The sequence below is a fragment of the Ictidomys tridecemlineatus genome, chromosome 9 (genome assembly GCF_052094955.1).
Source record: "Ictidomys tridecemlineatus isolate mIctTri1 chromosome 9, mIctTri1.hap1, whole genome shotgun sequence".
In the NCBI taxonomy this organism is placed as follows: Eukaryota; Metazoa; Chordata; class Mammalia; order Rodentia; family Sciuridae; genus Ictidomys; species Ictidomys tridecemlineatus.
The window spans coordinates 1,223,692-1,249,829 of NC_135485.1; the positions used below are offsets into that span (position 1 = coordinate 1,223,692).

General features: G+C 51.2%; 1 protein-coding gene across 8 annotated transcripts in view; it reads left to right on the forward strand.

Annotated features, from left to right (window-relative positions):
* Window positions 1–26,138, forward strand: part of Nsd2 (nuclear receptor binding SET domain protein 2) — a 75,180-nt gene that overhangs the window by 34,177 nt on the left and 14,865 nt on the right. For 6 of the 8 annotated variants that reach the window (XM_078020844.1, XM_078020849.1, XM_078020846.1 and 3 more), the window contains 12 exons: window positions 3,402–3,546; window positions 6,723–6,841; window positions 9,574–9,655; window positions 10,906–11,030; window positions 19,789–19,920; window positions 20,476–20,599; window positions 21,400–21,600; window positions 22,196–22,375; window positions 22,563–22,719; window positions 22,855–23,060; window positions 24,532–24,635; window positions 25,765–26,034. In XM_078020844.1, the coding sequence (XP_077876970.1) occupies window positions 3,402–3,546; window positions 6,723–6,841; window positions 9,574–9,655; window positions 10,906–11,030; window positions 19,789–19,920; window positions 20,476–20,599; window positions 21,400–21,600; window positions 22,196–22,375; window positions 22,563–22,719; window positions 22,855–23,060; window positions 24,532–24,635; window positions 25,765–26,034 (1,845 nt within the window). Of the gene's footprint in view, window positions 1–3,401; window positions 3,547–6,722; window positions 6,842–9,573; window positions 9,656–10,905; window positions 11,031–13,101; window positions 18,111–19,788; window positions 19,921–20,475; window positions 20,600–21,399; window positions 21,601–22,195; window positions 22,376–22,562; window positions 22,720–22,854; window positions 23,061–24,531; window positions 24,636–25,764; window positions 26,035–26,138 lie in introns of those variants that run through there. The other 2 variants (XM_078020848.1, XM_078020850.1) reach the window with 2 other exon arrangements.

The following is a 26,138-nucleotide window of genomic DNA, read 5'->3' on the forward strand; positions in this document are numbered from 1 at the left end:
AATGCACTGAGTGTGCCTTACCTGCCCAGCAGGCTGCTCTGCCTTGTGGTGCATGGTGGTGGCCTTGGTTTCTCTCACCAATGAGAGCCAACCGAGCGGCACTCACTGCTGCTGCCCTGCATGGTGAGAAAGGGCTGTAAGAACGGTGCCATCCTGGAATTCAAAAGTTCACAGCATGATTTCAAAGAATTCAAAGTTCACAGCATGATTTCTACTGACACCATGGAAATGGGAAAGATCTTGGTCCCAGTCTGTCCAGATGTGGCCTTGTTAGGTGGATTTGAGTGTGTGGCCCTTACTTTAGCAGCCCAGGCTTCTGGCGAAGATGCTGTCCGTGTTCCTCTGAAGCGTCTAAGCTGGAGAGAGGTGAAGAGCAGAGACAATGAGCACCTGATGTAGGGAGGGTTCTATTGCCATTTGCCTGTGGTTCCTGCCACAGAGCTCTGTGAACACCCCTCACAGTAACCTGGTGCCAGTGGGAAGTGCTGAGAGGAGCATGAGCCTTCTGGGGACTGCCCACTATATCGCTTGCAGGAGGTTGGGTGAGAGATGAAAGTGCGAGAGAAGCAGCGTGGAATCTTGCGGGATCTTTGAAGTCCTCGTGGAGTTGTGTCGGGTTCCCAGTGACAAAAACACTCAGGGTCACTCCAAGGGAACTGGGCTGCGCAAAATAACCACACAAGAGACAGAGACACCTTTTTATTTTGGAGGTCCTGTGATGGCTACTCTGATCTTAAAGGGTCCACAGAAAGAGAGTGCATGCTGACCCCTTTTATTGAGGAGAAGCCATTCAAATGAGGCAAGGGGTCAGGTTTCAGGGGGCTGAGTCTAGCTTCCTGAGTATGCTGTCAGCAGGTTAACTGACACCTAGGTAGGCCACACCCAAGGGCACAGTAAGAGAAGGGGACACACAAAGGGTGTTTCCATGGAACTTTCTATTCCATACAGGGCAAGGGGTAATATTATAAAGGAACAGGTGAGCATAACTCCACCTGTGGGGCTGCGGGAAGGCACACCTGTGCTTGAAGACACATTTGTTACATTTTTACTGCTCTCAAGATGGGGGCTGCCATCTACAGCCACTTGAAAGTGGCCAGATCAACCTGTACACTTGGAAAAATGAGAATTCATACCCCATTTGATTCAAATGTATGATATGTCAAGATCACTGTATTGTCATGAGCAACTAATTAAAAAAAAAAAAAAAAAACAGAAAGTGACCAGATCACTGGAAGTGACCACATCACTAGAAATGACCACAGTGCCTCAAACCAATCAGGAGAGGAAAATGCTGGTCACATGATGTGGAGGCCTCCCACAGAGTTGTGGCGGCCTAGCCTCTTTGGCTTGGGAATGTCAAGGAGATAGATAGATGTACAGGATCAAGATCCGGGAGGTTGATTGCTGAAATTCAGATCTGTGCAGGTGATGCTCTGGATGGAAGTTGAGTGGTGCAGGATGACAAGCAGGAGGAAGGTGGCCTTGGGGGGACTCAGGAGTCTGGTGAGTTTAGTGAGGCAGCTGGGAGCACAGCACGATCTGTGCTGAGGACGCTGGGGCAGGGATGGGTGGCCAAGGAGGGCATTGTTGGCCACATGGTTGTGCCTGTGGAATTGATGCGCAGCACAGAAGCCTTTGCTGGAGGAAGGTTGAGATCTTGGTGCCTGCTGAGCTGGGAGGGGTGAGCTCATGCAGCAGGTGAGGCTGCAGGCAGACGGACAGAAAGCCATGCCTAGCCAAGGGGAAGACACCCAAGTCAAGTGACAGGATTGGTGTGAGTGGGGCAGAGAATGTCCAGGCAGGGGTAGGAAGAGAGAACCCTTGTGGTGCCTTGGAGCCAGAACCAGACTTGAAACTGCAGAAGGTGTCCTTGAGGTGGGAGGTTGCAGGCTGTCGGGCTAGGTGTGTCTGCAGGTTGCTGCTCACCTTCATTTGGAAAGGTGATATGGGGAGGTGGTGGGGCTGTCCCTGTCTAGTTAACAGGCTGTAGCAGAGCAGAGGTTGGGGAGAAGTGGGAGAGTGGATGGAGGAGGGCATGGTTTGTGTTTGGAGGCAGGTACAGGTGTTGACTGGGCAAGTGGTAGGTCCAGGTGGTGATGGTAGCCAGCTAACATTTATGCTCTGAATGCAGACGCTGCTCACATTGTACACCTTCACTTGCCTGCGTTCACAATAGCCCAGCGCCCAGATTGGAATACTATCTGGTCCCAGAAGTGCTGGTAGGGCTCTGCTGGTCAGAAAAGTGTCATCCTGGGGCCCTGCCATCCATGAGGTCTCTGTCCCAATGGTGTTGCATTGTGAAAACAACCCCAGACAGAACGGCAATACCAGCTTGTGACTGAGCTCCCATGAAGCTTTTTTTTTTTTTTTTTAAGAATTTTAACTTTAATTTATTTATTTTTATGTGGTGCTGAGCACGCTGGGGCAGGGATGGGTGCTTCACATGTGCTAGGCAAGTGCACCACCACTGAGCCACAAACTCAGCCCCCCCATTAAGCTTTGTTTGTGGACACTAATCTTTGAGTTTTCTGAAATTTTTACATGAAGTGAAATACTCTTCTTTTTTTTAGCCTCTGAAAAAATACAAAAATGATTCTTAGCTCCTGGGTCTTTCTGAAAAGGGCAGTGAGCCATAGTGGGCTGCACCCCTTAGTGTGCTGGCCCTTGTGCCCTCCCCTTTGTTGGTGCCTCTCCATCTTGGTGCACATGGGAAACAATACAGAGGCCAGCCTACTGGGCTGAACTGGGATGTGGTGGGATCTGAATACCATAGGTGTCAAGCTCCTGAGGCTGTGGCTGTGTGTGCTGCCAGATCACTGTGACACAGACACAAACCACCTGGAAGCCTCCTGGCCAGGAGGTCTGGGAGGGGTCTGGGGGTCTGTGTTGCTAGCCAGTCCTGGGGTGCTGGTGCTGAGTGGCTGGAGGGGCAGAGAGGCCCTGTCTCTGGGCTGTGCAGTGATGGTCTTGAAGCACTGGGGCAGGAGCAAGGAACTCCTCCTTGCTGGACCGCTTTTACTGTTCCTCTGGGGTGAGCACTGGAAGATGGATCCTGGGTGCTGGGGCCTGAGAGGAAGCCTGGCTAGGGCTTCTGTGGCCTTGCTTCACTACTGACATCTTGGGGGTATAGAAAACTGACTTACAAATGCATTTAGTAATTTTGGAAAAGTAACGTTTTTATTTATTTATTTTTAACCATTTATCACTATTTTCAATGAGTTCTCAATGAATCACAACATTAGTTAAGTGTTATTTTTCTTTTAGTTTTTTCTGAGAAAAAGCTCCATGATGCAGGAATAAAAATGCCACATGCTAAGTTGGAAAGGGCTATATATTTCATCTGTGCAAAGCAGGAGTGAGTTGGTGATCAGGCCTTCTCTGCTTCTTCTGCTTGCTCACAGGTTGTTGCTGAGCACCCTGACGCTTCAGGCGAGGAGATTGAAGAACTGCTGAGCTCCCAGTGGAGCATGCTCAATGAAAAACAGAAGGCACGCTATAACACCAAGTTTGCCCTCGTGACCTGCACCCCGGCTGAGGAAGACTCTGGTAATGTGCGGCCTGTGTGTGCTGCCGGCCGCTGAACCCCACTCTTGGGGCGCAGGCAGAATGTTCCTGCCGTGAAGGGGCAGCCTCTGCTGTCTGTGCTTTCTTTCTTGTCCTGGAGCTGTGTCTTCTGGTCCTCTGCTGGCCTGCAGGTCCCTTGCTGTTGTTCTTGGGGAGCAGGTGTTCTGGCCATTGTAGTCTCAAGAGAGGTTTCTGTAGGAGAGCACAGAAGAAGGAAGGGAGCCAGGCCATTTCTAGGACCCCAGGCTTCGGGGGACAGGTCTGACTTCAGGCCTGTGGCCTGGCATTGGAGTTGCCCAAGCAGCGCATCCAGTCTTGACTTGTGCTCGGCTCCTCTTGAGCCTGCTTTCGAAGGCTAGGCCTCGTGAGGCCCAGAGAAGGGCAGTTCTTGGCTTGTTTGCTTGAGACCTTGCAGGTGAGGGGGAGACGGGATTGACCTTGGATTGTGTGTCCTTTGGTTCCTTCTGGGCTTTCAGTTTAAAAAATAGAAAGTGTTACTTGGGGCAGTGACAAGGTAAAGGAGAGAACAATGTAAGACTTGGAAGACATGCAGTAGTGTCAGGTTTGCGGTCTGTGTGTTCCCAGACTCACAAGTTGTGGAAAACTGCCTTTTAAAAAATTTTTTTTCCTGTTATGGGGCTGGGGCTGGAACATGGGGCCTGCCACATGCTAAGTATGTGCCCTACCACTGAGCCATGTTCCTAAACCTTTCCATTTTATTTAGAGACAGGGTCTTGCTGAGGTTCTTAGGGCCTCACTAAGTTGCTGAGGCTGGGCTAGAAACTTGGATCCTCCTGTCTCAGCCTCCTGAGCTCCTGGGATTACAGGTGTGCACCATAATGTTTGACTGAAAACTGCCATCTTAATGCAAAAAATAGGCGTGACATTTTTGGGTATCAAGAAAAGGTACAGAAAATGTGCATCTGTCAAGGTTTATCATTGAGGAGTTCTGGAGCAACCAGACATAGTGCTGCAAGACTCAGCTGACAGGAGGTGCAGGCCCTATGAGCTGGGCTATGCAGGAGTGGCTCCTCTATGCTGGCAGTGATCACACAGGCACAGTGGCACCTTCTTCCCTCACAGATGTTATTTGGGGCTTTTTAGATCTCCACATCAACTGACTGTGTTGGTCTGGCCTTTTTTTCACGCTGCTTGGTGTGTCCTGCAAGGGCTGCAGCTTAGAGCCCAAGACACACAGGGTCTGCGTGTTGGCCCTAGAGGCAAGCTGGCTGCCCCTGCAGCAGATGCTGCTTGAGAGGAGTGCTTCTGCACAGGGGTGCCGTATTTAAAAAGGAGCTGGGCTTTCCCAAAGCCAGAGTTGCTCATCCTTAAAGAGTGAGTAAATTTGCCTGTGTGTCACCATCTGCCACTTGGGCTTTCCCTGAGCACTGGGTAGATAGTAAGGGTGATGGTGGGTTTCCATTACAGTGTCCATCAGGAGCATGCTGTCTTTGGGTGCCCTTGAACTCTGGCTTCCAGGGGAACCTGGTGCCACCCAGAGCGTGGCATGCCATCGCTGTGTGCCAGCTGTCCCACTGTCTCACTGCAGACTTCACGTGGATGCCATGTTATTCGCTTCCATGAACAGCTGCTGCCGCCTCATCCCAGTGGAAGGGCGGTGCTCACAAGGTACTCGTGGACAGGCCCAGGAGCTTACCTCCCGGTGGGAAGATAGGTATAGGAAGATGCTGCTGCTTGTATTTGAGCGAGGCTCAGTGGCAGACCTGCTAGGGAGGTTCTGGCAGGTGGGGCAGACTGGGCTTCATTGTGCTTGTGCTCAGGCTGTGACTTTAAGACCCTGCTGTCCTCTGCTCCTTAGGCCTGTTCCCATGCAGACTTCATGGCCAGCCCAAGTCTGCTGAGGGACAGAACTGGGCCCTACTGCATAGCCTGCAGCTGGAGGTGGGCAGCTTGTGCACTGGCTGCTCAGCACCCCATCATGGCTTGCCACTCTATTGCTGTTTTGGCATGTGGGGCCTCTCTGGTGCCTCTTCCAGAGGCCTGCTGTTTGATAGGGGGCTGAGTACCCCGTGCTGGTGTTGTGTTCTAACAGTGAGTTTGAGGGTGACAGTGTCCTGAAGAAGTTGATGAGAGTCTGTTAATAAGAAATCCTGAACCTTTAAAAATAAACACTGGCACATTCAAGCTGGTTGTCTCCAGGGTCTGCGCTTGTGTTGTCCACCTGATTTGTTTTTAGGCCAGTCCTGTTTGCACATCTTCTTGGGGATTAGTGATATCCTGAGACATGACTGTGTGGATGGTCAAGCACACACGTAGAAAATGTGTGGCAGGCACAGAGTGCACACCTGTAATCCCACCTGCTCAGGAGGCTGAGGCAGGAGGATAGCAAGTTTAAGACCAGACTCAGCAACCTTGTGAGATGCTGTCTCAATGTAAAAAATATTTAAAAAGGGCTGGGTGTGCTGGTCGTGGCACACACATTTAATCTCAGTGGCCTGGGAGGCTGAGTCAGAAGGATGGCAAGTTCAAAGCTAGCCTCAGCAACTTAGCGAAGCCCTAAGCAATTTAGCAAGACCCTGTCTCTAAATAAAAAATAAAGGGCTGAGGCTGTGGCTCAGTGGTAGAGCGCTTGCTTAGTACATGTGAGGGACTGGGTTCAATCCTAAGCACCAAGTAAAAATAAATAAATAAATAAAGATATTGTGTCTATCTACATCTAGAAAAATATTTTAAAAAAAAGAATTAAAAATAAAAAGGGCTGGGAATATGGCTTAGTGGTTAAGTGCCTGTGGGTTCAATCCATGGTACTAAAAAGAAGAGAAAGCCTTTGTAGATAAAAATGTAGTGGTGTACTTAGATGTTCTGTAAGAGAATGCATAAGTGGTAGCAGATTGTTCTAAAGTTCACTGGGTATTCTCTCAGTCTTTGAATGTTAGTGAACAAATACTGGGTTATGTATAAATTTAATACTCCAGTAGGTTAAAATAAAATGATAATAAGTACAAATATGATAATCTCTAAGGTATATTTTCAGTCCCCAGTGTTTTGGTATGTGAAACATAGGACCTGGGGATTTCAGAGTTGCTGGAAACTTCCTCTAGGGTGGCTTGCACGTCCACTGCCCTGGCCAGGGTCCTGTACTTCGGAGAGCAGCACATGGAGTTTCTCACGTGCATTTCCCCATCTCCTATTTCAAGGTAACATTAACGGGAAGAAAAGAACCCACACAAAGAGGACGGAGGACCCTTCAGAAGATATTGATGTTGAGGATGTTCCCAGGAAAAGACTCAGGACAGACAAGCACAGTCTCCGGAAGGTAAATATGTTCCAGGTTTGCCTGGCCCCTGGGAAAGTGTGGTTCTTGGGGCTTGGGAGGCAGGCAGAGGCTCTCTGAGCTCCCTGTGCTCCCTGTGCTGCTCAGCGTCCAGAGCCCTGGGAGAAGGCTGCCGAAGAAAGCAGTGCCTACCCTCAGGGTGACAGAGATGCTGCCTCTTGGCTGTGGGAAATAGCACCCAAACCCTGGGAGTTTATAAATTGCTTTTAAATTGGATAAACTTAAATTGGATAAAATGACATGTTAAAAATAACTCTTGGAGGACTGATGTTGTGGCTTAACGGTAGAGCGCTTATCTACCATGTGTGAGGCCCTGGGTTTGATCCTTAGCACCACATAAAGATAAATAAATAAAGGTATTATGTCCATTTACAACTAAAACATTAAAAAAAAACAAAAAACTCTTGGGCTGGGGATATAGCTCGCTGGTGGTGCACTTGCCTGGCACAGTTGAGGGCCTGGGTTCTATCCTCAGCATCATGTAACTGCAGACTCTTGTCTGTTGGACTTACTGTTCAGTGTTCAGTTGTTCAGTGAGCTGATGTGAAAATCCATTAGAAATGTATGTTAAACTTCAGTTAAAAACTAAAAGAATCTGGCCCAGTGCAATGACCACACCTGTTATCCCAGCAATGCAGGAGGCTAAGGCAGGAGGATTGCAGGTTCAGGGCCAGTCTCAGCAACTTACTGAGGCCCTAAGCAACTTAGCAAGACCCTGACTCAAAATAAAAAGGCCTGAGGGTGTCACTCAGTGGTAGAGCACTCCTCAGTTCAACCTCAGTACCAATAAATAAATAAAGTTAAAGAATCCATTCCAGGCATTGAAATCATATTTCAGGAACCTCTTGAGTCTGTTAGTAATTTATGATACTTTTACTCAGTGGGGGTCCTAGGCAGTGTGGGCAGTACTGATGCAACCTAAAGGGGGCAGTTGGCCCGATGGTAGCTCCAGGCCCTGTACCCCCGTGTACCACATCTGTCAGGGGCAGAGCTTGCCTCACACAGGGAACTGAGGAACAGCAGCTTGCTGTGCCTGGGGGCAGACATGAGTCCTTCTCTAGCAAGGCCTGCCTCGGCCATCTCCAATATCAGTTGGCTATTTCTTTAAACTGAGTTTAGACTTTGTACTTTATATTTTAATTCACATTTACTCAATAACGGTTCTGATGAAGTTGTATATTTATGATTTGGAGTACAGCTTGATACTGTATTATGCTGCCTTTTTGTTTTGTGTTACTTGGAAGAATGGAAAATAATCTTTCCTGTCAGACTGCTGAGCCACGTCGGCGTCTTAATTCTTAAGGTGCATGTGCAGTTCAAGGGAGCAAGCAGGGCCTGCCTTACTTTCCTGGCCAACACAGTGTTCTCAGTGCCCATCAACAGTAGGGACCAGTTAGTGATCGGTGTCCACCTTAAGTTGGGTCACATTCTCTGGGCGTCACTGAGGTTATCAGGAAGTGCATACTTAATATCTTCTGGACGCCAGCTCTAAAGTAGTTTTTTTTTTTTTTTTTTAAGAGAGTGAGAGAGGAGAGAGAGAGAATTTTTAATATTTATTTTTTAGTTCTCGGCGGACACAACATCTTCATTGGTATGTGGTGCTGAGGATCGAACCCGGGCCGCACGCATGCCAGGCGAGCGCGCTACCGCTTGAGCCACATCCCCAGCCCAGTTTTTTTTTTTTAAAAATACCTTTATTCTATTTACTCATTTGTATGTGGTGCTGAGGATCAAACCCAGGGCCTCACATGTGTTAGGCAAGCTCTCTACCGCTGAGCTGTAGCCCCAGCCCCTAAAGCAGGTCTTTACTGGTGATCATACTGAAATTGGTTGCTTTGAAATATTTGTGTAAATAATATACCTAAAAAAACCTATGGCCCTGAACTTTTGAAATATGAAGGTTCACATCAAGTAGTCAGATGGGATGTTTTCTCTAAAACTATAGCTTAGGAAATTGTACATGATATAAAACAAAGTAGTGGTGTGTCCTCTGTCAGATTTTCATGAACCTGAGCACATTCATGTCATTCCTAATATGCATCGATTAGGTTTCCTGTGGCAGGCACAGGGCACAGGTGTGGGACAAGCCTCCTTGAGAGGTAGACCTAGCAGGCAGTCCTTCCTTGGGGTTCAATCCCTAGGACCAAAAAAGAAAATGTGTTTTGTTGATGTGTGGTTTTTTTTTTTTTTTTTTTTTTTTTTTTGCTGGAGTTTACTGGGTCTTGGGAATTTATCTCAAAATTGGAGGTCCTCACTGTATAGTGTGTTAGACTAGTCCTCTCGGCACTGAGTGAGCCAGTTGGGGTTGACTTGAGGTGATTGGACCTCTGGGGTAGAAGGCTAGGTTTCTTCAATGGACACCCTGCTTGAGTTCAGTGGGAAGTGCAGACAGCAAGGGTAGGGTACCTCGTGGGAGGCATCTGAAGGGAGCAGCCACAGCAGACCTGGGCAGAGCCCTGCACCTGCCCTACAGACAGCTGTCGGAGTTGGGGTGCAGAAAGAGGAAGTCCAGAGAGGAGAAACCAGAGATGGGGTGGCCTTGGGTGGGACACACTTCCCAAGGAAGTGGGGTGTGGGACATACTTCCCAAGGAAGAAGTTTCCATTGCACAAGTTTTCAGCAACCTGTGTTCATTCACATTAGGAGACTTTTTCTTTCTTTTCCTTTGTTCTCCCTTTTTCTTTCTTTCTTTCTTTTTTCTTTCTAAATGACAGAGAGAGACGACCACTGACAAAATGGCCAGAGCCAGCTCTTACAGGGCCACGGAGGCAGCCTCCTCGCTCAGGAGCCAGGCAGGTAATGTGCTTAGGTCTCTCTGATACCTGGGCAGGTGGGTGAGCAGGGGTCCTCAGTGAGGGGGCCAGAGGAGAGGAGTGCTGGATAAGAGGAACCTCGGGCAACCTCAGAGGGACCATGGGGCAAGAAGGGAGAGGTACTCGTGCTGCTGACCCAAGCCCCTTGACATGTGAGTTTTAAGGCTTAACGCACAGTTAACTAAAGTCACTTTTCTGCTGATATTTACTTTATTGTTTGAAATTTTACTGGAGGAGTGATTTAAGCCAGAATTTTTCAGATTTCTTACTTGATGGCACCAGTTGTTGCCAAAAACCATCCCTCGAGGACCCTGAATCTCTGTTCACCTTAGCTAAGAGTAAAAGTCATTACTAGTTGCTTGTTTGTCACATGTTAAAGAAGTCAGCTTAATGCTGGGTGGGGTGGACACACTTTGTGATCCCAGTCCCTCCAGAGGCTGAGGAAAGAGGGTCGAAAGTGCCAGGCCAGCCCAGGCATCTTGATGAGACCCTGTCTCAAAATTTGAAAAGGGCTGGGATACAACTCAGTTGGAGAGTGCCCTGGGTTCAATCCCCAGTACCAAAAAATAAAACTGCTTATTAAAACAAATTTTGAAAGGGGTAATCACACCCCCTTTACCTTTTTCATTAACTGTATTATTGAAATCTGCCTGACAGTTTATCAGAGGTGGCTAACCATCTTCAGCTCCTGGGAGAATAAGCCTGAGGAAGTGAAGACTGGCAAAGCCGATTTCCCTAAATTGTGTGAGGTGCTTTGCTGGTTTTTGAAAATGAGTTAAATAGCCTGTCTCTTTAAAGAACATGTGCAAACAGCAGGAACTCTCAGTGCGACTGGGGGGCCCTTGGTGATAGAAAGGGGTCATACTGGCGGTGTTGTTGTCTGTTAACTGCTTTAGAGGTTTGCACTGAGCTTTTTATGGATGAGATGACATGTCTGTAATTTGCTCCAGAATACTCTGTCAAGGGGACATGCGCAAGGTGTGGATGGAGTTCTCTGGCCTTGGCCTGATGGTTCGGGGGCCTGGTCTTGGGGACCTGGTGTTCACTGTACAGTTTATCTGCTTTTATTTACATTCGGATTTTTCCACGATAAAAAGTTAAGCCCCTAATATGACAAAGGGACCCAGAAGAGTCTCTGTAGAACTTCATTTATTTGAGGGGTAATTTTATAGCAGCAAGAGGCTGAGGGTTTAAGATTTCAAACATTACTTTATAAACAAAACTATTTTTCAGCAACAAAAAATCTGTCTGATGCTTGCAAACCACTGAAGAAGCGAAACCGGGCTTCCGCAGCAGCATCTGCAGCTCTCGGGTTTAGCAAAAGCTCGTCTCCTTCTGCGTCCTTGACCGAGAACGAGGTAAAATGATGATGATGGGACCCTGTATTCCCGGGAAGGCTGTGGTTACAGGTTGAGTGAGAGTGAAGGTCAGGCTCGGCGAGCACATAGCAGTGCTCTCCATGGGGGCGCATTGAGGGCCTAACTCGGAACACGCACAGGAGGGACAGTGGTGCTACCAGCTGAGCGCATGCGCAGGTGTGAATGTGTGGACGCCCCGCTCTTGAGGCTGTTTCCTTGTCCTTGCAGTCTGTGTTTACCATGCCGTGTTCTGTAGGCCTCACGCTGTCCCTCCTCACATAGGGGGTCTGTCTTGGCTCTCACAGGGCCACTATTGGCTGAGCTGCTCTTGGCCATGGTGCACTCTGTGGGAGGGGCGAGGGGCTTGCAGGTGCCTGGGGAAGCCACAAGTCCCTTGGCTTTCATGCGTTTCACATCTGGCACCCAGAGGAGAGTCAGAACTGCCACTGTGCCACTGCCTATTTCCTGGGCTTCAGAGCAGGACAGCAGAGCAGTAGCTGTTCAAGGCTGTTGCTACTGTCATTGTGGCATGACACCTAGAAGGCACTACCAAGTCTGGGACTTTGCCATTGCCAAAAGCTAGCAAAAAGCAGCAGTCACAAATGCAGGCCTAGCATTTGTGCTGCAAGGTGGGCGTGCCCCAGTCTCCGGTGGCTCCCTTCACAGTGCTTCCTTTCTAGTTTGATTTCTTCCCTTGGTCCCTGTGGTTCTGCTTTTCTCCTTGTGGACATGAGTCCTGTTTTTGTATTAGTGAGGAGGTGGTGACCTTGGCCATTATTGGGAAGAGGGTAGTGAGGCGGGACAGGATGGCTTCTTTCTCCTGTCAGTCAGGACAGCACTGTGGGCCCCTCTGCGGGGCCAGGCAGAGGCTGTGGCGAGGTGCTCACCTGTTCCTTGCTGTGTAGACAAACATTCTTTCCTCCTGGAAACTTGGTTCTTCTCAAAGCTTCTGATTAGGAGCTTGCTAGAACCTGGAAAGGCAGATTTTATACAAATCATTTCCCCTTTTTTTCTTTCTTGCCCAAGTTCAAGTCAGTATCCTAGAAATTAAATGAAAGATGGCCTGCAATTCCAATTAAGAATATTAAAAACAGAAAATTTTAGTTCTGTAGGCCCTTTTACTTAAGTTGGTGGTTTTGTTTATAAAACATTTTTGATAAATTTTTCTTATTCTGGTTCACTTTTCTGGTTGAGTTTTTGCTGATGCTGGTGTCAGATACGAGAGAGAGAGAAAAGCATCGAGGCCACTGGAATCCTTTCTGTGGCTCTTGGATGCCAGTCTCGTGCAGGCCAGGCTGGGGTGGTAAGGGTGGAGGTGAGATGGGAGGGCAGCTGGCCGATGTGGCCTCTGCTCTGAGCTCAGGAGACGGAATCTGTGTGTGACTGTCAAGCTGTAGAGGTTGGTCAATGACACAGCGTATTTATATCACATGTGGAACCTTCCCACACTTGAGGTGACCCAAACCTATGGTGTGCATCGTGCTCCTTATGTGAGTTCACCTGGACTGCGAGGCCTTCTCCAGGAGGTCTCTTTTGTGTGGCTCACAGAGTCACACTGTTGGTTGGCTGGCCCTGGGTGATAGAGAGGTTTGTCCACTGTGCACTCACTCTGCCGAGCCGTGGCCGGCAGCTGCAGGTGTGCAGTGCTACATACTACTGGTGCTGCAGGGCTGCCCGGAAGCCTGCTGGGCTGGCTCTGGTGTGGTGGCTATGGCTGGGCACCCCACCAGCCCTCGTGAGGGCTGCCTCCCTCTTGCATGTCTATATTTCCTTCCTTTATATTTCAGTCACACTAGATTGGAAAAAAACAAGGTGTTTTCCTAAGATTGGTATCTCAAGACATTGTAGGTCGTGTTGTGGTTTAAATTCTTGACAAATGTGTATGTGGTAAATAAATTTTTATTGGAATAATTATTACATGATTCTACATCACCCCAACGAAGAGAATATATTAAATTGCACACTTGCATGACAACGGCCTGTGAAGGAATTGATGTGATTTGTTTTGTAACTTCATTTCTTATTCCCTTAGTAGAGCAAATTCTTACTTTTTCGCCTTCACTGGTGACAGCTTTTGTGGGAGCCCACATCAGTCAAGTTGGACTTGAACCAGATGCCCTGTACTGCACTTAGAGTGATGTAATGGCCCGAGATGTCTGCCGCGGGCGTGCGTCATCGGCACACTCAGTGACATGCTTGCTCTCACAGTCATTGTGTGGAAGAGATATGGTACTCTGTTTTTATTGGCATTAATAAACACATACAGTGAAGAGAACAGATAACACATTGTAAGACCAAGGTAAGAACCTGATCAAGGCCATTGACTCAGTCACGTCCATCTCATGGTAGAGACACCCATACTCCGAGAGCAACGTAGAGTTCAGTTGGGAGGAGGCCCTCGGAGGGCCGCCCCAGAGCTGCAGCAGTGACACTGCCTCAAGGGTCATTTCCCCCAGGTCATAACTCCCTGCATCTTTGTGAACAAATGTCAGCACCCATTGCTCCAGAGACAAAGAGCAAACAGCACATGGAGGGGTCCTCGTCAGCTGTTTTAATTGCCAGTGAAATGCAGTCAGTGCTGTAGATATGAACCCAGTTTCCAGCACAACAGGCAGGAGGCATTTTGAGTCTGTACTTTTCTATGAACAGTTTTACTATGACACTAGACACAGTTTTGCGCCAAGTACCATTCACAGTTCATTGTGAACCATCCACCTCTTGACTCGGTGATGGTCACCCAGGGCGCCATGTTGGGCTACTTCTGCCAGCCACCTCGCCAGTCACTTCTGTGGGGCGTCAGCAGCACATGTGTCATGGTCCTGGTGCCAGCCATGCCATGCCCAGTGTCCGCACATTTGCATGGGGAAGCGGCACGGGCCCCAGCTCCTGCAGCAGCTGCGCTGCTCACAGCCAGAGGAACGGGGCCCAGCTGTTCCTGACTACTCCTCAGATGTGTCTGGTCTGTAATGAAAGTTCCCGAGGAATGCTTTTGTTCCGAACACTAAGTACTGTAACGCATGTAAGCTCTCGGGGTGCTTGGCACCTTGCAAGGATTCAGTGGCTCGCTGTTGTGACAGTAATGGTTATGACAATAAAAAGATGAAATCACCATCATTCCATTTTTATCCAGAAGCATAACTTTTGCCTTGGCATGAACAGTGATCCTCTCAACTACATTATGCATGTGGGGCAATACCGTGGTCTGACAGAAGCTGGGTCTGTGTGGCACATTGGGTGCTGGACTCGAGCTGGGGGCTGGGGGCTGCTTCATGGATCTGCTCAGAGTAGTGGGAGATGTGACCTCAGATAGCCTAGGAGCAGTCTGAGTTTTGCTACCCTTAGAGAACCCAAGGAGCTCTGGTAAACTTAAGAGTGTCAAAACATTATCCACTGACTTTTAAAATAAGAGAAACACGATGGAATAAAATGGATCTGGTTCAGGTGGCGTCCTGCAGTAAGGATGCTGGCCTCAGAGTATGGTCCCAGTGAGGGGCTGCATTTGAGATTGGAGCACCGTGGGTTTTGTGTGGGAAGCCAAGGAGGGGTGCTGTTCTCTGGAAGGGAGGAGGGGGCTGTCCCAGGGATAGAACAGTGCTCACAGGGCCATATGCTCCTCAGCTGGGAAGACCTTGTGCCCCAGGGACATTAGGAGTCGGCTGAGTAGGTTTAGGGTTTGGGTAGCAGCATCTGCCCTCTAGGGAACAATCTTGTATGTGGCAGAAGTACCCTGCTTTGAAGACTAGTATTGGAGTTGTGGCAGAGAAGCAGTTTCCTTGGGGTCAGAGGTGGAGTTGTTTGAAAGCTCAGGCTTGGACAAGCTGCCAAGAGTACAAAATTCATTATGCTGCGAATTGAACATGGAATTCCTTCGTTTACTACAACTGTCAGAACAGCAGTGGTACATGTCTGGCCTAAGGACATTTGAGCTGCCCTTTGTTGAGACGAGTTCTGCTCGTGATCTCGTCTGACTTGCTTCAGACACCCACAGGTCCATGTTTGCCTGGCCAGGGAGGTGGCTCTCTTGGGTAAGACAAGCATTGGGAAGTGGTGTGCCAGTGGAGTGTCAGGGATGGTGCTGTGGAGTGCAAGGGTTCTGCCGTCCTGCCTGGCTGGCCTTTCTGCAGAGTGCTGGGACATTAAGGGTGGTCCTGGCACTCATTGTATCCATGTTTCCCCACTGAAAGTGGTAACTTCCTGTGTTTTTAAGAGAATGTTCCTGGAAAGCATCGAGAGACCTAGGCCCAGCTTTATCATGAGGAGGTGTCTCCTGGCAGAGGGGCCAGTGATGCAGGAGGGAGCTGGACAGCCTGCTTCGAGTGGCCCTTCAGGCCCAGGAAGACCCAATTAGGGTCTTAGAGATTGGAAGCCAGCGAGTGAGGAAAGGCAGGAGGAAGCAGTTGCGCTGTCAGTGATGGTCTGTAGTCCCTCATCTCTCCGCCCAAGGGTGTGGCCAGGCAGTGTGCGTGATGCTGGGGACCCTCTAAGGGCCTGTCACAGGAACACACTGAGAAGAAAATTGAGATTGTAGGTTAGCATCTAGCTGCCCAAACAGAAGAGGTTGCCCATGCACATGTGTCAGTCAGGAGGACTGAAAGTGTGTGACCTGAGAAGGGTGTGGTGGCAACCTGGTGCAGTGCAGGACAGAGCCGGGGCCCTGTGGACCTCCCAGTGCTGGAGTGTCAGCAGTGGAAGGCTTAGTGAGCTTGCTTCATTTCTGAGTCGCTGATTCTAGTGCAGCCTTCTGAACTGGCTGAGCTGAGCCACTGCGCACCCTACTGTTCAAGCAGACACATGTACTGGGCCAGGCCAGCCCTTTGGACTCAGTGTGGAACGTGGAGCATTTTATGTTTTAAAACTCAATATTTTTATTACCTTAGTTTAGGAACTCTAGAGGCAGACACAGCAGCTGCTGAGGACCTTGCTGTTGCCTCTCAGGCTGTCCCGCGCACCCCAGGCTTCCCAGCATGCCCAGGCTCTGCTCCTCACGGCATTTCAAGTGTTTTTGATTTAAAGAAATATGCTTATTCCTGGAATTGGGGTGTGGCTCAGTGGCAGAGTGCTCTGTGGCATGCTTGAGGACCTCGGTTCCATCCCCAATACTGTACACACACACAGATGCTGACTGCTGGGTGTTCTAGGACTTTGGGTAAATGAAATCTATTTTGATTTCCTTGGGTAATATTTTTATCAGAAATGACCGCTAATTGACCTGCCAGGGATGGAGGTGGACTGTCCCTTAGCCAGCGGGAGAGCCTGTGCACTTGTCCTGGAAGGGTGAGGGCTGGAACTCCCAGTGTCTCTCCTGCCTGGGAGTCCCTCTAGCTACCTGGCAGCCCTGTCCTGATAGGTGCCATGTACCTTTGTAGTCCCGTGCTGGATCCACACTTGTAACTTTTCAGGGTTACATGTGGTCCTTGGGTTTTACATGTAGCTCTGGCAATGTTTGAAGCATGCTAACCATCCAGGGATATTGTTTGCAAGAAATGATTGGGGTGGACTGGGGTCCTGGCCTGACTGCAGAGATGTTGCTTGGCTGCATGAGCCAAGGCAGGAGGCAGACTGGAGATGGTCTTGTCTGTTCTCAAGCCCTCCAGACAAGGCTCAGCCAGCCAGCCCAGCACGCTCACCAGCCTGCTTCCCAGCAGGGTGCGGCCATTACTAAGGCACAGCTGGGACCATTTTAGAGACTCTCTGTGCTTTGGACAAGGCAGGTCTTGAACTAGGAGCAGCAGCCACATGGCCAGCTATAGCCACAACTCCCCTGGGTCCTTGCTGCCCTTTCTCACAGAAGCTGGCGCAGATTAGAAGTTAATGGAGAAGCATGTGATGGCCCTGTGGACTAGAGATCTTTATGTGCTCAGTGACTCACTCTTGGCCCTTACCCTGTCATTTAGGAACAGCTGGGAAGGTTCCAGTCTGTGTAACCTGGAAGGGTCATTTTAACAAAAATTATTTTGAATTCCAGATTTTAGATGACGACTTATTTTAAAATCATTTTAATTCTGCTCTAATATTTCACTGTGATGTTAACTTGGAAGATCTGTTTTGAGATTAGTCCTTTTGATTTAAAACTCATTAAATCTGCTGAGCACAGGATTCCTATCATTTGTAAATCCAAAACACTCTGTGAAAGTACTTAGTAATCAGTTTCTTTTACAAAAGCGTAACTTAAACACAAAAGTAATGTTGGTTTATAGAAATATTTATTGTTCAAGGTCTGTGATTGTATTTCAAAAATGATGTAGTCTTCAATTTGTGAAGGGATTTGTTTTGTCAAAAAATTAAAAATTCACTGTGTGACAGCACCTGGAAGGGGCGGGGCTGTGGTGAGTGAGCCTTCTGTGGCTGTGCTTGCTGGCAGCTGGCGGAAGGTGGTCACGGTCCTGTTCCCGTCCTGTCCCCTTGGGCGGTGCCACATTGCAGGCCCCGTGCTAGATGAAGGAGCCTGTGTTCCCTACCCTGAAGGAGTATTTCTAAGGAGAACAGGCAGCTTGGTGCCATCACTGAGTAGAGATTGGAGAAAGGGTTTTCAGACTGAAGAAAACTTGGGAAGGCAGGAACTGAGCTGCTGGGAGATGGTTGCTGCCCATCTGGCCTGGATGGGTGAGGAGGCGGCAGGAAGGCTGTCCTTTGGGGTGCTGGCTTTTCCTTTCCAGCACTTCCTGTCGACGTGGGAGGGATGGTGGGGGTTGTAGAAGAGCTCTGGGATTGTGGGGCCCATGCAGGTGACATTCACCTCCACAGCTGGCTGTCACCTGGTGTGGAGGCGGAGCCTGCAGCTGCAGGGAGGGGCGCTGAGAGCCAGGGACCCTGCCTACTGGCTGGCGGGGAGGCGGGGTGAGGGCGGGCCTGCCATCTGCCATGGACTGTGATATTGTAAGGTCTGTATTCTGTATGTGGGATTGGGCCCCAGTCAGGAAATGAGCCTCATGTGTGTCATGAACATTTATAATGCCATTCAAATATGTATTTCCTGTTTATTTCCTCAAAACAGACTTTGTTAATTTAGGAGATATCTCCAAGTGGAAACGTGCTAACTTTCTGTAAATCTTAAATAAAAGGTGCTGTTCCTTCCTCTGACCCAGGACTGGTTTGTGTTTTCTGTCTTTCTCTCCATGTATTTTCTCCTTTTTTAGCTTTTAAATTAATTCCAGCCACACTCAGGGAGGAACCGGGTTGGTGGGCAGAGTGTTGGGCTCTCTTCCCGAGGGCTTGTGTTAAAGGCCTTTTTTTTGAGCTTCGGTTCCCCCACCAGATGGGTCAGCATCTGGCAGCAGTGGGGCTGCTTCCTGATGTCCTGGGCTCCCCCAACACCCACTCCATTCTCACCTCTGAAGTGCTCAGACCCCCACCTGTGACCTCTGTCTGACGGACATGTTGAATTTGGGGTTTGAACTCAGCATTTCAAGTTGCCTGTTTCTGGATGTTGACGTTAAAGAAGTGGGAGGTGAGCTGATGGGCGAGGGATGGGCAGTGGGCCCTGCACTTCCAGCTAGTCAGCCTTCCGGCGACAACCTTAAGACTCGACGCCCTCTAATCTAGTGTTGGTTCATGCTATTCCCATCTTCCTGCAAAAGGTGAGAAAAATGAGTTTTTTGTTGGACTGTTGTCACAAGATGTATCTTAGTGAGGCTCCAGTAGTGGCATTCAGGGCCCTGTGCTCCATGAGCCATTCGGAGCCACAGAGGCCCCCAAAAGCAGCCCACCACCTGCCTGCCAGCCAGCCAGCCCGCAGGAGCTTTTCTTTCTTTTCTTCTAACCACTCCTGTAGTTTCAGTTAGCTAAATTTGGAAAAAGCTCTTAATAAGGGTGTTGAGTCAGTCAGATTCCCTGGTGGAGTTGCAGTTTCATTTTTAATGTGGCCCCATTTTAATACCTAGCTTGGTGCTGAAGGACAAGCAGCAAGACTGTGATGTCTTTATGGTGATTATTGAGGCGTGCAAGGATGCAGTTTCTATTTTGTTCCAGCTCCAAAATTCAGTTTTCAACATTTATTTATCTACCATCAAATACAATTTTTAAACACACCTGAATTTGATAGACAAGAAGGTCTTCTGTCTTCTCAAACGCTTATTGCTACGGCTGGTCCAGTGAGGGCAAGGTGCTCTGTGAAGAGTGAGGTTGTTGCTGGTCCTGATGCCCACTGTGGAGTGGAGGGCATTTGGGTGGAGGAACACCATCCCCTTGGGCTCCAGGTGCTCTGGGTTTCCAGGACTTTCTGGCCCTGCTTTCAGACTTTGTGTTCCCAAGAAGGCCCCACTGCACCTCCTCCTGGATGAGAGGGCAAGAGACAGCAGCAGTCAGTGGGTGGAGTTAGGATGACCACTGACCTTGGGACAGCACGTCAGTGTGGGAAGAGTGGGGCCTGTACCCCCACGTGAGCGGGCTGCACTGCCGCCACGTGCAGCCTTAGTTTCCTTTCAAGACCCATTTGGTGATTGGAGCTGAGCAGACTGGGTAAGGAAGGGAGGGTTCCTGGTCCCAAAGCCTGTGTTAGCTTGCCTAGAAGAGCAAACTGGGTTTTCGTGCGTTTCTTCATTTCAAGGAACGTGCTTTTGTGTACATGAGTATTCTCAATGCTGAGTGGAGTGTGTCCACCTCTGGACACTGCGCAGCTCTGTTGATGGTTGCACCACTGCAGAGGCCAGAGGCTGGAGCGCGTCACTCTGAGATGGGTGGGGGAAGGCCAAGCCCGAAGGGCACAACAGCCACCATTTTCTGTGACTAGTGAACTGTCCTCCGCCTCCTTAATCTTCAGGTCTCGGACAGCCTAGTGGACGAGCCCTCAGAGTCTCCTTATGAGAGTGCAGATGAAACACAGACCGAAGTATCCATCTCATCTAAAAGGTCGGAACGAGGAATGACGGCCAAAAAGGAGTACGTGTGTCAGGTGAGGGCCTGCAGCACCGATCCCTTGCAGGGTGTCTGACGCAGGCTGGGCAGGCCCCCTTCCTGCAGACCCCCGGCCTATCCCCACTTAGGTGAGCATCACTGGCTCCCACTCCCCTGGGGCATGCCTCTATACTGTGCCGGAGGGACGTGGGGCGTGTGATGTGTGAGTTGCCCAGGCCAGCTCTGGGCTGACGTGGCACTGTGCACCAGGCACGCCCGGGTCCCTCGAGTGATAATGCCTGGTGATGGGGCCTGGCAGTGTCTGGCGTGCTGCTTGCTTGGAGCCTGTCCCTTCTGACAGGATGAAAACATGCCTTGGGGTTTGTTGATTTCCTTGCCCAGCTCAAGCACCTGTGAGTGTGCCTTCAGGGTTTGGGGCCTGTTGTTTTATTAACCTCTGCTGAGGGACTGACCACTCTGTCACCTGGCTCTGATGTGATCCTGAACTCATCATGGCTGCTTCTCTTCATGGCTTCTTTTCAGTCGCAGGGTAAGCAGGACACAGAAGGAGCTCCTGCTCTGTGTGGTTCATGCTGCCTGTTCTGTCCCACAGCTGTGTGAGAAGACGGGCAGCCTCCTGCTGTGTGAAGGGCCCTGCTGTGGGGCTTTCCATCTCACCTGCTTGGGCCTCTCCCGGAGACCAGAAGGGAGGTTCACCTGCAGTGAGTGTGCCTCAGGCAAGTTGTGGCTTCCCCTCCTGCCCAGAGCAGTGCTGCTGCACCGCCTCCTGCTCGCGCCTCCCTGCAGCAGCCAAGCCCAGATATCAGCAGAGAGCATGCCCCTCCCACCTGCAGCCTGCTCCCTGGGTGCCCTCCAGCAGGTGGGAGGCTCAGGGTGTGAGTGCCACCCTAGCACTCTGCATATAGTTCAGGGCACAGTGACTGGTGGATTCTTACGGTGGCTGGGCCCCTGCATGTCCCCCCGTGGGCCTGAACTCACTCTACCTGTGGACAGCCAGCCTTCTTAGCCAGGTCACCTGGTTGGTCACAGAACACTGTCATTGGTAGGGACGGAAAGCATTAGTCTGAGCTTCCCTTTCAACAGCAGGTGGATCTAGGCTTGCCCAACTGGTCAGTGCCTTTGCCCTGCTGCCTGCTTGGGGTCAACATGGCAGGACAACTGCACAGCAAGCCTGAGGCGTCCTTGGCTGTTGTCAAAGCAGCCTAGGTGGGAACCCAAGGAACGCCTTGCATGGGTGCTGCGGCCTGCATCTGTGAGCGGCCCTTCACCACGGTTAGGGAGGGGGCCCCTGGCTGCGTGGTAGGACTTCCCTGTGTTTGAGGGGAAGCTGGAGCCCAGTAGCTGCAGGGTCACCCTTCACAGCTGGCTTTATCCCCATGAGGATAAAGTCAGCAAGGCTGGAGACAGCCAGGTGCCCCCATGGGCAGGTGGGGCAGAGTGCAGCTGGGCTCTGGCGGCCTGGAACCACAGTTGAATTCTTGGCACCCTCCTCTCTCCCTCCTTGACTGGCTATTAGGGGTCCACTCATGCTTCGTGTGCAAAGAGAGCAAGATGGAGGTGAGGCGCTGCGTCGTGACTCAGTGTGGGAAGTTCTACCATGAGGCTTGTGTGAGGAAGTTCCCTCTGACGGTGTTTGAGAGCCGGGGCTTTCGCTGCCCCCTGCACAGCTGCGTGAGCTGCCATGCCTCCAACCCCTCACATCCAAGGCCGGCGAAAGGTAGGCTGTGCCTGGCTCCCTCCCGCGGGGTATGCTGGGCTTGTTGCCAGAGGTCAGGGGCTCCGCCTCCAGCAGCTTCCCCTCCTCTTGGTACTGGACGCAAAGCTGGTTGCTGGGATTTCTTCACTGCCAGACCTGCCCCCACTTGTACCCTCCTCCTCTTTTCATCCCAAAATTGTCTGAGGGTTCTTGGTTTTAAGAGACGGGGACCCATAGGGCCCCTGATGGGTTCTGGCTGTCAGGGCACCTCATTCACCCTTGGATGGGATTACATCTGAGCTAGCATTTCAGGGCTGCTGTCTGGGCTGAGGGCACCAGGGCTTATCCCCTGGGGGTGGCAATGCCTGGGGATGTTTTGGGGACGAGCTCCTGGCTTCTGGCATGGAGGGTCGGACAGTGTGCGGGACAGCCCTTCCAGTGCCTGCCATGCCCAGACTGAGGGTGTGGCATCTGGGAGCTACCCTGCAGGTTGTCCTGAGTACCTTCTGTCACCTGGAGGTGGTGCCTTTACAGGCTCTCTGGGTTTCTGCGGTGTCCTGATTGCCATCAGGGTTGGTAGCAGCCACCGGGATCCTCAGGGTGTTCTCGCCCTCAGGGAAGATGATGCGCTGTGTGCGATGCCCTGTTGCCTACCATGGAGGGGACGCCTGTCTGGCAGCAGGGTGCACGGTGATTGCGTCCAACAGCATCATCTGCACGGGCCACTTCACTGCTCGGAAGGGAAAGCGGCACCACACCCATGTCAATGTCAGCTGGTGCTTCGTGTGCTCCAAAGGTGAGGGGCCTCTGCCCTGTGGGCCTTCTCCACTTGGGCAGTGTGCTGTAATGTACCTAGACTCGCTGCCGGCCTGCCCGCTCGCCCTCAGGGCTGGGTCTGTGCTGGCAGGGTGCTGCCTGGCCTGGAGCTGCAGGATGGAGCTGAGGCCCAGTGAAGCAGGCTCACCCTGCGCCCACTCTTTCAGGGGGCAGCCTGCTGTGCTGCGAGGCCTGCCCAGCAGCCTTCCACCCCGACTGCCTCAGCATTGAGATGCCCGACGGCAGCTGGTTCTGCAACGACTGTAGGGCAGGCAAGAGGCTGCACTTCCAGGACATCGTCTGGGTCAAACTGGGGAACTACAGGTGTGAGGACAGCCCTGTGCTCTTGTCTTTCTCTGTTCACGTGTGTCTGTTTGACTTTACAGTACTTAAAAGCATTGAAATGATTGCCGCTCTCTCTGAAGAGTCTGTGAACCCTGTTTTTAATATTTATAATAGATGGTGGCCGGCAGAAGTTTGCCATCCCAAAAATGTTCCCCCAAATATTCAGAAAATGAAGCACGAGATTGGAGAATTCCCTGTGTTTTTCTTTGGGTCTAAAGATTATTACTGGACGCATCAGGCGCGAGTGTTCCCGTACATGGAGGGGGACCGGGGCAGCCGCTACCATGGGGTCAGAGGGATCGGAAGAGTCTTCAAAAACGGTACGGAAGTCTCCTGTAGGGAGCAGGACAGCTCTCTGTGTGCCTTTTGCTAATCATCCTTTCTGCTCTGTAGAAATTTGATGTTTGTAGAAAACACTGGACTAAGCATTCTCTCAGTTAGAAGGCAGGCAGTCTGCGGACTGGCGTGTCTGCTGAAGCGTGGAGTGGGTCACACTGCTGGGCAGGCGGAGGTGCTCCGTGAGTAGTACTGTGTGGAGCAGCGGAGCTGCTCAGCCCACCTTGTCCTCAGTCCTGGCGGACACTTTCCCCAACTGGCCTCTGCAGAGGCAGATGTGGAGGGGTCTCTGCCTTCTGGACCAGAGGCCCGGAAGTTTAACAGCCACCCTGCCCTTCAGCAGACCACGCAGAGTCAGGTGGGTGGGGCACTGGTTGTGCAGTCAGGCTGGGAGGCAGGTGGGAGCAGCATTTGGTGAGGCTGCCATGACCCAGGCAGGAGGGAGACAGAGTGGAAAGGCTGTTCCACGGGAGGGACTGGCGCTTAGGCTAGATCGAGACTGCTAAGGTGCAGGGAAAGTCTTGCTGCGGCTCATGCAGGGTCAGCTGGAGCTGCAGGACCTGTGTGTGTGGCAGGAGGGTGTCTGGGCCTGTTGAGAGTTTGTGGGTGTGTGGGCCAGCGGCAGCCAATAACTTCTTCAGGACCTCAGCACATGGGGCTCCCAGAGTTCTGAATAAGAACAGGTAGGCATCCAAAGACTCTTGAAGGTCTGGGAGAGAGAGAGAGAGAAGCTCCTGGGTATGGTGTGGCCTGGCTGGTGAGCAAGATGCGGCTCCTGGCTGGCGTCCGGCACCCTGCAGAGCCAGTGCCAAGCAGCCTTGGGAGCCGGCGCCATGCCACCTGTGCGCCAGCCAGGGCCGCACTCCACTTGGAGCCCTCTTATTTGAGAGGACCAGAGGTGTTTTTGTTTGCTGTCTCAAGACAGTAGGCCCAAAGCCCCATGGCTGGCGTGCTTTGTCCTTAGACCCTAGTGCAGGGTGGGGAGCTGGCAGAGCCTCCCGCTGGGCCTCCTGGCGCTGTGTGAGGCTGCCCTGCCCTGCCCTGCCCTCTGGTCGTGGATGGTCTTGCAGCGCTCCTCTGTGTTCTGCACTCATTTGTTTCTGGTACCGTGGATTGACTGGACCAGGGGTGCTTAACTTCTGAGCCCCATCCCCAGCCTTATTTATTTAGTTTTTTAAGACAGGATATTGCTTGGTTTCTGAGGCTGGCTTTGAATTTGAGATCCTCCTGCCTCAACCTCCTAAGCTGCTAGGATCACAGGAGTGCGCTGCTCTTTTGCATTTTTGGCCATGTCTTATAAACCCCCTTTCAGAGCTTTCTGTAATCTTTAGATTCATGGAAACCAGAAACTGAATTCACCAGTGAGAGTTTAGAGTAAGCCATTAAAATGTAGAGCTTGAAGGTAGAAGTATTTACCTACTAAGAGATCTTTTTCGTATTTTATTGACTCTTTAGCATTGCAAGAAGCTGAAGCTCGTTTTCGTGAAATCAAACTTCAGCGGGAAGCCCGAGAAACGCAGGAAAGCGAGCGCAAGCCCCCACCATATAAGCACATCAAGGTGCGTGCCAGGGCTGCGTGCACCACATTCTCCAAGCAGCTCAGGGTAGGCTCTGAGGCTGCACATGGTCACACCCGGGCTGCAGCTGGTGAGAGGGCTGCTGTGAGCTGTGTCTGGCTCCCCAGAGCCGTAGACAGAGAGACTTAGTTGCTACTGAGCACAGGCCCTATCTGCCCAGGATGTGTGTGGGCAGGTCCAGGAGGCTGCTTGGGCTCAGCCCATAAAGAGAGGAGAGGTGGAATGCCAGCCCTGAGGCGGGCCGCAGTGGGTGGCCCTTCCATCTGGGCCACGCTGCCACCAATGCAGCACAGGTGAGAGGTGCCTGTCTGGCCGGTGCTCAGCACCTGTTGGCCGGGGCCCCTGCTTGAAGAGAGAGAGAGAGAGGACGGGCCTGGCTGTGCCGAGCAGATGCCTGCAAGAGGCTGCATGTGGGTGTGGAGACTTGCCCTTCCTCAGTGCCAGGCCTGCCTGGACACAAGGGTGATGCCACCTCATAGCTGACTCAAGTGTTCTGTCTTTGCTTCTAAAATCTGAGGTGTAGTCATATCTCTGTGTAAAGAAGTATTCTCTGTACTCATCTGTACTCAGTGCTGCGTTTGGGATGATCCCAGAAACAGAACCAGATTCTGGGCAAGTGTCCGGGTTGATGGCATCGTTGTCCTTTGCTGCCTGCAGCAACAGCAGGGGTGCCTCTTAAGCACTGCATTGAGCTGGAGCCACTGGTTCCTGCCCCAGTTCTTGCCATCTCTCTGAGCCTTTACTGTTTGGACACCATGTTCATCAGGGGTAGACTCAGGCTGGGGCAGAGACTGTGCCCTCCTGCCGACATTTGCTGGGGGCCCTCTGCCTGGCCACTGTGGTGCTTGGCTGAGGGCAGGTTGGAATCAGATGGGCATAGAGGAGGGAGGCTGCCACCAAGGGCTCTTGCCAAGCACTGGGAGGACCTCTGCTGAGCAGTCTTCCTAAGACCACAGCTGACTGCATAACCAGAGACCACAGCCACTAGGATAGAAATGGGAGGGGTCTGGGTGAGGACTGAAGGAGCATGTCCTGTCAGGAGGCGCTGGCCTGGGTGCAGGGCTTGAGGCTCTGTGTACATGGGGCCAAGACACATCACTTTATCCTGCAGGTGAATAAGCCTTATGGGAAGGTCCAGATTTATACAGCCGATATTTCCGAAATCCCGAAGTGCAACTGTAAGCCCACAGACGAGAACCCCTGTGGCTTTGACTCTGAGTGTCTGAACAGGATGCTGATGTTCGAGTGCCACCCGCAGGTGTGTCCTGCAGGCGAGCACTGCCAGAACCAGTGCTTCACCAAGCGCCAGTACCCCGAGACCAAGATCATCAGGACCGATGGCAAGGGCTGGGGCCTGGTGGCCAAGAGGGACATCAGGAAGGTGTGTGTTGGGCCCTTCTCCCTGCTTCCCAGGAATCAGGGTTCACTGATTACGTAGATTTGCTTATTGTATGTTGGCACTCATGTGAGAATGAATGATATTTT